The sequence below is a fragment of the Anguilla rostrata genome, chromosome 10, assembly GCF_018555375.3.
Source record: "Anguilla rostrata isolate EN2019 chromosome 10, ASM1855537v3, whole genome shotgun sequence".
Lineage (NCBI taxonomy): Eukaryota > Metazoa > Chordata > Actinopteri > Anguilliformes > Anguillidae > Anguilla > Anguilla rostrata.
Window position 1 is genome coordinate 28,923,610 of NC_057942.1, and position 10,660 is coordinate 28,934,269.

The 10,660-nt window shown below is 45.6% G+C and overlaps 1 protein-coding gene across 2 annotated transcripts; it reads right to left on the minus strand.

Moving 5' to 3' along the window:
• Positions 1–205: 205 nt before the first annotated feature.
• Positions 206–10,660, minus strand: LOC135233150 (myogenesis-regulating glycosidase-like). Of its 2 annotated transcripts, none has more exons than XM_064296407.1 (3): positions 10,568–10,660; positions 7,944–8,950; positions 206–6,757 (listed from the first exon to the last, which is right to left on the minus strand). In XM_064296407.1, exons 2-3 carry the CDS (start codon positions 8,234–8,236, stop codon positions 4,963–4,965), a joined length of 2,088 nt encoding a protein of 695 aa, XP_064152477.1. In that variant the 5' UTR covers positions 8,237–8,950; positions 10,568–10,660; the 3' UTR covers positions 206–4,962. The 2 variants fall into 2 exon arrangements, with proteins under 2 accessions (XP_064152477.1, XP_064152476.1); XM_064296406.1 differs by having other exon boundaries at positions 7,944–8,986; positions 10,568–10,638.

Here is a 10,660-nt window from a genome sequence, read left to right on the forward strand (position 1 = left end):
GGGAAATGAATTGAGATGGTTAATCAATGTGTGTTGTCTGTTGTGCAGGGATCGAGAGCACGGATCAATTTCAGCAACCGTAACCGTGGCGAGGAACTGTGCTTCAGCTTAAATGCAGGGTCACCCGAGAAGGACCAAAATAAAATCTAATAAGAAGCTAAAAAAAAATCACAAAATACTTGAAATAATCAAAGAAGACCATGAATACATCAATTTCTTTAATTGTGCAGAATTCATGAGTGAATGCATTGAAAAAGATCAGCCCCAGCTGAAGAACGAAAGCTTTGACCCGTAAGATCACAAATGCACGAAAAACACTAGTCACGCACTTCATTGTGGGTGACTGATAATTAAGGCTCCTATCAGAAGCACTTTGATTTTTTCCCCCTTTTCTTTTTCTGAAGCCTGCTAAAAGCAGCTTCAGAAGACAGAACCAAATCAGTACAAATGCAAGCTGGACCTGAGAATCAGTTTCAGTTGTGAAAAATGAGAAGTTATTCATGCATTAACCCTCTCCTGACTTTCTATGTTCTGCTCATGGTGAAAATGTCAGGGGTTGCCTCTACGTGCTACTATTTATAATGCTACAGTTCAGCAGACAGGAAGAAATGGAAGGTTAGGGGCAAACCTGGCAATCTGTGAGACAGTACAGTGAAATTACTGCAGCTACACAAAGTATTACTTATGATATATCAAATATATTAATACCCTGCCTGAAAGTACTTGTTTTACCCAACCTCCCTCTTCAAACTAAACAGAAAGTTCCAGCAAGACACCCAAAGGAAGATTATTCAAATGGCCTGATTATACAAAACATTAACATTTACCAACGTACTGCATTCTCCCAATAAAGCTGCACCTTTAAACAGGCTGGTGTGCAAGTCACCAGTGTGTTGTCCTGTTTAAAACTGCTCATGTTTCACCCATTTTAAACTGACATTTCAAATGAGTAAAAATGACTAAAATTCATGCAGCATGAAGCTTGATTTCATTAAAACAAAGGTTCACACCTTGTCTGTAAAATTTTAGCGATGAAAAAACAAAACCAACCTGAATTTTAGTCAAAATTTTTGAAAAATATGTTGTGATTTCAGACCAAAAACAGTAAAAAAAAAAAAAAAAATAAAATAAAAAAAGAAAACAAACCCACAATTAAGGCTTTGCTAACAAGATCCGATAGGCATCATTTTTTTTTCATTTCAACAAAACCAAGACACTATTCTCAACAGCTTATAAGCTACATTTTTCTTAAAGGCAGCAATAGCTTCTGACTCATGAGCATAAGCCTGTGAAAAAATAGCAGAGGCCCATAAATGGAATGGATCTGAAGAAAACAGAAATAAAATCATTTTCTTCCCCCCCCCCTTCCCCCAGGTTCTGGAACACGACTGGTGCAGAGAAAACAGACAAATTCGCAAGTGGCTCGATCTACTGCAGAGTTTGGCACGGAGTCAACAGCATTCGTGATTCTCAGTGTTCCGTGCAACCCAAGCTAAAGGCCACAGCCACAGCTAAAACATAATTCATCTGACAACTCCCCCACCCCCAATAGAGAAGCAACGACAGAAAGACTGCCTCAAATTTAATATTGCATGCATCTCCATGGCTTTTCAGTCTGTAATCAGAGTAGACACTGTGCACATTGCTGGCATCAAAGAAATGGCAGCGTTTCTGAGTTTTGTCGATGCCGTGGTTGCCGTTTGGACTTCCATCACTTCTGGATACATTTCAAGCTTGTGATAACCTGTGAGATAGCCACATATGTATTCCCATACTGGAGCTACGGATGTAACAACTGTGTGCATGAAAACTCATTCTGAGATGCACCAGGTTCAAGCTCTTCGAGGGCAAGCTCTGTCTGGACATCCCTGGTGACATCACAATTAGAGAGCTTTAATTAGAGCGCTTCAGCCACAGGGGACAGGTCGCCCTCTGCTGGTGTGAAGAACAAGACCACATTGGCCGGATGGAATTACTTTGCTAAGTTACTTAAAAATGATACACAAACTTTCTGCATTATACTACAATAAAGAGTTACGAGCAGTTGCTACCCACATTCAAATCAAGCTTTTATGAAGTTGTGCTTAAATGTAAAATTGTACTATTAACAGGGAAAATGTCATTCTAGATAGCAGGTTGTGGTGCACATTAGTGATAATAATAAGAATAATAATAATAAGAATAATAAGTTTATTTCATGGTCCATGGCTAACCACTAGTTTGTGCCATTATAATACACTGCAAAATGCAGGCCTATTTTGTAGGTAGTAAGAATGCAAACACCACACAATGGACATGCCCAAAAAAGAACATAACTTCTGAAGTCTAAGCCAAGATTGCTTTGATATGAAAGACCAAGTCCCAGCCTCCACTTCGCTCTGTTATCTAAACTGTAACCTTTGTACTTCTTTCCCCTCACATTCATTGCACAGTAAAGTCAGCTGTCTACACAGCTCCTGTGAGTCGTGCACCCGACTGTTAAATGTCACACGCATGCACGCACGCACACAGGCAGGCAGGCAAACACCCCAAGCATACAGGGACATGGAGACAGACACACACATGTACACATGCATGCACAGGAGTACACATTTGCGCACGCACACACACACACACACACACACACACATACAGACATTCAGGCATGCAGGACGGCAGCATCCTCACACGCATGCATTCAAGCAGGCTAGCCATCTACAGATGCATGCACGCAGGAAGCAATCGATGCTGTACAAGAACACGCACACACAAACACACACGCAAGAAATGACATGCACACTATACATGTGCACGCACGCGCAGGCACGCATTCACACACGGCCTTCAGGGTGGCTCGGTGGTTCACGGGCTTCGTATTACAGAAATGAGAAGTGCGAAATGTGTGGCTCTGGTGCGAGAGGATGTCCACAGATAGAGTGTAGAGCCTGGCAGGCTGGACCCTCACGCTTCAGATTAAATGGTTAAAAATAAAATAAAAACTCCCTTCAGTAATTCCAGTGACATTTAGGTCACAGCAATGCAGCAGAATAAGAATCACCTCTCATAGTTGTCACACATCATCTGAATCAGAGTGCATACACACCAAGTCTCATATTCAACCAATGACCATACAAAATCTAATCTAAAATGCATGTTGTTTTTTTCTTTTGCATGTCTTTATGAAAATAAAGTTTTACTTTTAAGTGCCTTTAGAATGGCTATCTACTCGAAAAAGATTTAATAATGCACATTTTGAATTTGATCATTGCAATTTACCAAGCAAAGGCAACAATTTGTGCTTGATCTGAGGCATGAAACTACACATTAAACACTATTGCAATAAATCTGCTATCGAAAGCTAACATATCCCATATCACACTGTAGCTACTGCATTCGCCTAATTCTAACCCGTTATGCTAAAGGTTTACGCCCCCCCCCAAGGGTGACTTACTTCTAGCGCGACCTACAACTTAGATGCTATTTGCACGAATTGATTCTCTTCGTCCTTCCATCCATTTTGTCCGGTTGTTTACGAGAAGGAGATACTGGGACGGAAGCCAAGCAAGCCACGAGGCTAGTCTCAGCGGGGCACACTGATAACTCTGTCTTTCAAAGGTCACGAGGCAGGACGCCGAGGGTGAGAGAAATGGGGGGGGGGGGGAAAGGTTGTTGGCGTGCTCAAAGTTCCAGGCGGGCATTCCCTAGCCTAATTGCCCACTTAAAAGGGATAAGATATGTTCATCCTTTAAAACGGCACAACCTCACCCTACAGCTCTTGCTGCCTCGGTTTTCGGCTGAACTGATGCTTTGCTCGTGCGTTATAGCGAGGCGAACAAGTCTGATAAGCCGTCACTGCAACTTTACCAGCACACTTTCACCATGCGGTTACGTTATCATCCACCGCTTAAAAGCTGGCTTCCAAGAAACTCATGAAACCACACACGCAGTTTATTTTTTTTTGTGGCTGACTCGTACGAATGCAACCACCTGCTGCACATGTGGACTGGAAACTTGCAGCTCTTCATAGTTTTGCTTAGTAGAAATTCGCTGATTGTTCCGGCTTGAAAGAAAAAACAGCTTATGAATACGAGGTAATTTTAAAAACCTACATCTTAAATTGTGCCAAAGTGGATGCCTAAGGTTGTTCAATTGAAACAGGAACTAAAAACTGAAAAAAAAAAAAAATAATAGATGTAAACAAAAATAGAATAAATCTATAGCTCTCCATTTTCTGATTATATCTATGTTGGGTTGAAATTCACACCATCCCTTTTTTAATCCTTTGAGATTTAACCTCAACATAATCACCTACCGCTATTCACATTTAAGACCACAACCAAACAAACGTAAAAAAACCTGAAAGCTTAGTCAACATGCTTAAAACTCATAAGAGCACAAAACAAAAAACCCAACTTGAATTTCAAAATGACATCCCCTTTCATGTGCACCAAAACCCAACCCATGCTGTCAAAAGTGTTCAATAATCATGATATGTGCATTGTTGTCAATCTAGCGGACACCTATCTGTGCTTAAATTGTGCGTGATACGTTTTTGCAATCCGTTTCTCTGATGAGTTCAAGGCACACGCTTTGAAATTGATAATGCAAGAGGCCCCTTGGTTCCTGAAGCTCCGCACTCATCCTAGCAGCACTCGGAAGACATTTTCAAATCAACCGCGTGCCCTTCGGTCTGCGCGGGGAGTCAGTGAAATGCACTTAGCAAGAGGTATGCTGGAGATTGCACAAATGTGGCATGGGAACATTAGGACGGCAAAGTCGCAGGAGGGGTTAAATTGTAAGAGCTGGATGCAGCTCTCTCAGGAATACGTTCTCTCAATGAGCACCAATGTAATGGCTGATGATGAAACTCTTTGACCCGGGCAGTTATGTCCAGGTCGGTGAAATAAATAGCTGGTCAATACTAAACACATTGCTGCTTAAATGTGGGCGAGACAACAGAGTCCGATTTGCAGCGTTAATGTTTTACTGCACCCACACAAAGTAAGCGATGTCGTTGAGGTCCACGTGGTAGTCGGTGAGGTGCATGGGGCCTTTGTCGTAGTATTCGCCCCTGTAGCTCCTCCACCGCCCTGCCGGGAGGTAGATGTCCCTCTCCTGCTTTCCGGGCTCCAGCACGGGGGCCACCATGAGGTCGTCGCCGATCAGGAACTGGGAGTCGATCTTGTAGGCCGCCTCGTCGTCGGTGGCGATCCACCACAGGGGCCGTATGATGGGGTCGCCCGTGTCCAGGACCTCGGCGGCCAGCTCCAGCACCCGGGGGGCCACCAGGGTCTCGTGGAGCTTGGTGAACTTCTTGGCGATGGCCACCACCTCGTCGTCGTACTCCCAGGGCGGGATGGAGAAGCGCATGGCGGGCATGAAGGCCGACAGCTCCAGCCAGCGGATGTACAGCTCGCGGTCGGGCAACCGCTGGCCGCCGTAAGTCCTGTTGGGATAGACGTTTCCGCCGATCATGTCCGGCAGGACGAACTGGTACCCGAGGATGCTGATGGTGAGGACCGTGGGGATGATGGACTTCAGGCCGAGCTCGTAGCCCCAGACCGAGTCGCGGTCCATGATGCGGAAAAAGCAGGAGATGTTCTGTGACTGGTAGCCGACGCGGAGCTCAGCCCGCTCCCTGAAGGGGATGGCCATCTCTGAGTAACGGCGGGTGTAGAGGCTGGGGTCGCGCAGGGGCACCAGGGTGCTGAACTGCTGGGGGAGGTAGCTGGTCTCGCCCGCGTCAAACTTGAAGGAGACGACGCCAGGGTACTTGGCTTTGAGGGCTCGAAGGTGGGAGGCGTACCATTCACGGGCGCCCGGGTTGGTGAAGTCGAGGATACCGGCAACGCCGTTCCACCAGTGGACCAGTGCCGGCAGGTCCCCCTCTGGCTGTCGAACCAAGAAACCCTTCTTCATGCACGTGCCAAAGTTAGCCGAGTTGTAGTTGACAAAGGGGTGCGTCCAGAGAGAAACGAGGAACCTGTCGGCCTCCAGCGTCCGGAACATGTCCGAGGTGTTGGGGAACTTAACGGGGTCGAACTCGAACTCACCGTAGCCGGTGGTGTAGCGGTCATCCAGCTCCAGGTGGCTGCAGTTGAAGCCGTACTTGCGGATGTTGGCTGCGTAAGCCAGGAGCTTCTCCTGGTCCACCGAGGTCTTGTGCACGGCCCAGGTGGACCAGATTGGGTGGCGGAACACCGCTTCAGAGGGCACTTTGTTGGGCTTGTTGAAGTACCGGCGGACCATGTATTTGTGGATGGAGGTGACGTCGGAGCCCACGCACACGCGGTAGCTGAGCTCGGCGCGGGCCGGCTGGCCCGGCTCCGGCTTGTACAGGCTCTCCTGGTACCGGGCCTGGAAGCGCATGATCATCTGGTCCTCGTCCCAGCCCAGGTGAAAGGGCACCGAGTCGTTGATCTTGATGGCGGTGGCGTTGGACGAGAGCCAGTAGCGCTCGAGGATGCCACCGAAGTCGCGGCGGTTGGCGTAGACGTCGCTGGTGATGAAGGGCTTGGGCGTCTGGATTCCCGTCATGGATATAGGCCACCGCTGGGCGCTGGACTCCGCCCCTCCGTACCAGTGCGAGCCGTTGTAAGACATGGCGTGCTCCACGGGCTGGTCGGACTCCAGCTCCTCCCAGCGCACGCGGTAGCACATGACCGTGTCCTTGGGCCTCACCGTCTGGATGAAGAAGTTGAGCTTCCGCGTGTCCGAGCGATCGCATCTCAGGATCGTCCCCTCCTTTGAGCACGATTCCAGATCCAGGCTTCCGGACCTGATGTTCCAGAGGAAAACAAGAAAATCGAGACCATTAAGGCTACTTTTCGAGCCTGACATTTTCATTTAATTTACAAAATCAAAGTGCATCACCTCTCTGGCACATCTCTTGTATCATCCTATTGGCCCTTCACATTGGTCACAATATTAGCTTATCAGGAGACGCTGGTAAGCCATTATCATGCAATACAGACTTGACTTTTTTTTTTACTTATAGTGTATCACTTGAGGGATTTTGCACATTTGGCATGAATACTTTCCAAATCCTCTCGTTTTCTTTCGTCTCATTTTACAATTTCATTTTTATTTTATAGACAGCGTCATATGGACAAAAACAGTATTTGATTGGTGCTCAGAAAGCATCAGTCGAGGATGATTGGTGTTAATGGTGCAGTAACACATCCGAGATGACATGGCACACAGAAAAGTAGTTTCTGACAGACATTGATAGACACAGATAATCACGACATAATTTGTTGAGGATGTTTGATAGAGACAGCATGAACACATCAGAAATGAAATGCCACACAGATATTTAGTTTCTAAAAGGACAAAGCAAAGACAGTCTTCTTAACTATATTATTTTGGTGCACCGGTAAACTGGCAGTTTTATTTTTTACTGTATGGATGCACATGTGTATATGTGTATATGGATCTGTGAAGGCAGGGCTACATGCAATGTCTATGTAGATGCAGCCTATGGGTATAGGTAGGCTATATATGATGAAGAATTTAGCATACATTATGCAGAAGATTAGTTACTTTGCCGTTTGTTTTTTCTTTTTTGCGGCCAGGACGTAGCCCGGCCTTCCCAGTTGATTAAGTTCAGCTGCCTCCAATTAGATTTAATGATGTCCTTTCTGGAGTTTTCCGCATTCTGATGAAGGCCTAACAATAGGTCCGAAATGTCAATGTTTTTAATAAAGATGGAGTAAATAAAATTTACATTTTTGACATTTTTACTGAGAACAAGAGCTACGCCTGTTCATCCTTTAGTCTGTTATATACTTCTCGGCTGCACCTGCTCACAGCCAGTTTGATCTCTGTCTTTACTCTTTTAAACAGACATGGCAGACAGACAAAAGATAGCTATGAATTTGTCCAGTGTTTTCAGGGCGGCGGAAACCCGGACAGAACCGGATAGAACCGGATGAAACCGGACGGAACCGGACAGAGGCACAGACCTGAAGGCCATGCGGAAGACGATGGCCCCGGCCTGGCTGCGGATAATGAAGCCATCCTTGCTGAGGTCCAGCAGCTCCGTCTTCAGCAAGTCGGCCTTGCGGAGGGAGCTGCTGTAGTAGCACCAGGCGGCCACGGCCGTGATGACCAGCATCACTCCCAACAGGATCGCGAACATCATCTGCCTCCCCTCCTTCCCCATCTTGTGCTTGCGGTGCAGGTGCGAGTGCTCGTGGTGGTGCGTCACGGCGCCCACCATGGCACCATCGGCGCCTCCCGGTACCACGTGGTACATCGCGAAAGGTGCTCCCCCCTTTTCACTGAGGCGATTAAAGAGAGAACGTTTCCCTCGTTTCCCCCTCTTCCGCTATCAAAAAGGCACTTTAGCACAGTTGAGGTGGCGCCATTGACTGTAGAAAAATATGGACTAAGTCACTGTGACGTCACACGCTGAATCGTCACGGGCTCGGTGAAAAGCATTTTGAAGCCTGGGAAGTGTAGTTTGTGGGCACCGACATGTTGTACAAATTGGAACCAGAGACTGCACAGTAGGGACATGAAGTCTGGTCATCCAACTAACCACGTGAGACACAGTGACTTGGTAGTGATGCAAACTTCCCCCGATTCGTCCAAAAAATATTAGGTCCAATAGCAAAATAACTTAACCAATCGGCATTTGGGGAGACATTAGATGAAGGAAAAACACCTATTGCGACTACATTTTCTTTCGGAAAAAAATTTACTTATTTTGGCTGTATTGTTGCTATCGACTTACATTAGTTAGTAACATCTCTCAACAAGACAAGGAAGTGAGTTTCAAAAACGCAGCCCGGTTTTGGCTGCCTTAGGTGGCGCACAAGACTGCATGACTGCCTGACTTCAAGTTAAGCTGCGGTTGCATCCTTCGTCGCAGTTCTCCAAGACACCGCAGAAAAGAGGGGTGGAAGATGACTAAGGGAAGTCTACACCTCCCTCTTCTTTCTTCTTTCTTTCAGCTTTATTTTGGTTCCTCTTTTCCTTTCCTGCATACATCCAAAAAGCAGAGCTGGAAAGAGAAGAAATTTTTATTTTAGATTTTCAATTTCAAATTTTGACATTTTATTTTAATACAGATCAGAAAACATATAGGCCCACATAAACATGACCATTTATGCATTTATTCAAACCAAGAAAAGCCAGTATCCATTAAAACTTTCCCACCACTTCAAGGTGCAAATTAAGAACCGACCATGAGAAATACAGACATGATGAAATACCATTGTTAATTGTAGGTGCTGTGTCAGCGCCGGCTCAAAGACACAGGTAAACGGGCCAAAACTTTACAGCCAGACGCTCCGCCACCGAACAGCGTGCCGACTCACGCAGAAAGCAGCTGGGTGTTACCTCATCTGCTTCCCTGTTATTAATTCACCACACAGCCAAAAAGCATCTCGTCAGCAATTCTCAATAACACCCAATGCGGTGCTAATGTGGAGCTTCTGCAGAACCGTGACATGTCCCGGAGACGCAGGGGGAGGGTACCCACAGATATGACAATGGATGTGTCTGGACGAGAACTTTAAAAAAACTCGGTTTCATTACAGCGGAGGGCAAGCGAGGTGACACAAAGCAGCTAACAAGGACCCATGGCCTGGGTGCAGCCTACAGTACGTGTCTCTGTAACTTCTTCCACAGCTACACGCAAGAGTTTTTATTAAACACCTTTATTATCTGCAATCACAGTTCGGCAAATTCATAAATTGAAAATCTAATTGAAGATGTCTGAAAAACAGATTGTGAAGAAACGTTTGACACTAACTGCATTTACTTGCAGGTCAAATTTAAGTCTACACAAATTAGCTAATTCCATCTAAGATTTGGTAAACACTTGTTCATATAATTACACTGCTTTTCCTGTTAATCTTGGTATTTAAGACCTACCCAGACATCAAGACAGGTTTTGTTGTGTCTTCTATTTCATAGTGTTTCAGCTTTTCACGAATTTCTGTCATGTTAGAGGTGAAATACAGTTTTAAAATATATGTTCGCCTGCCAATAGTGTAAAACTTGCACAATATAGTTTGCCCTTTCAAGATCTTGTTCTGGACGACAAGCCGACGCACATTAACTTGCCGCCATCTCATCTGTGTATCTCGAAGGCAACAACAACGTATGCAACAGGAGTTATCTTTCAACTAACTTGGTCAAATTAACTAGCTAACTTTACCATTTTGTTGAAGGGGTCAGTGGAGTCACCCCGTTTTACACAATCGATATAGTCAATCCGTCATCTGCAAAGCGAGGTCAGTAGTTTTGACCAGAATTACTGACGGTGACATGGTGGCGACCAAGTAAAACCATGCATGCACTGGTTCAAACCAGAGACTGTAAAAAATAAGTAAACTGTAAGTAACCAGTTTGCCAGGTTCTCCCGCATTGAGCTCCACACGGTTACAGCTATTTGCAATGACCTATCTGGCTTGGTAGTACAAACAGCTGTAAAAAATGCATGACGGTTTTTTGAAACCCGTATCGGGACCAAAAGACTTAACTCCAGCAAGCCAGACAGATTCTACTTTTTGTTTAACAGATGGTAAGTAGCCAAATATTCGAATTCCAAAATCCAACAACAAATAACATGTCTTACCACCTTCAACGCTCCCACTGCATTTTGCTTCAGTTGACCGAGTTCATTCCTTCAGTACAAGTTGGCAAACGACGTAACACAGATGGCCACTGG

Excerpts from the sequence above, each read along its gene's own strand:
- LOC135233150 (XM_064296407.1), bottom strand. The coding sequence starts at position 8,236 with ATGTACCACGTGGTACCGGGAGGCGCCGATGGTGCCATGGTGGGCGCC. Across the intron at positions 6,758-7,943 it reads GTCTTCCGCATGGCCTTCAG|GTCCGGAAGCCTGGATCTGG; the intron begins GTCTGTGCCTCT and ends CTGGAACATCAG.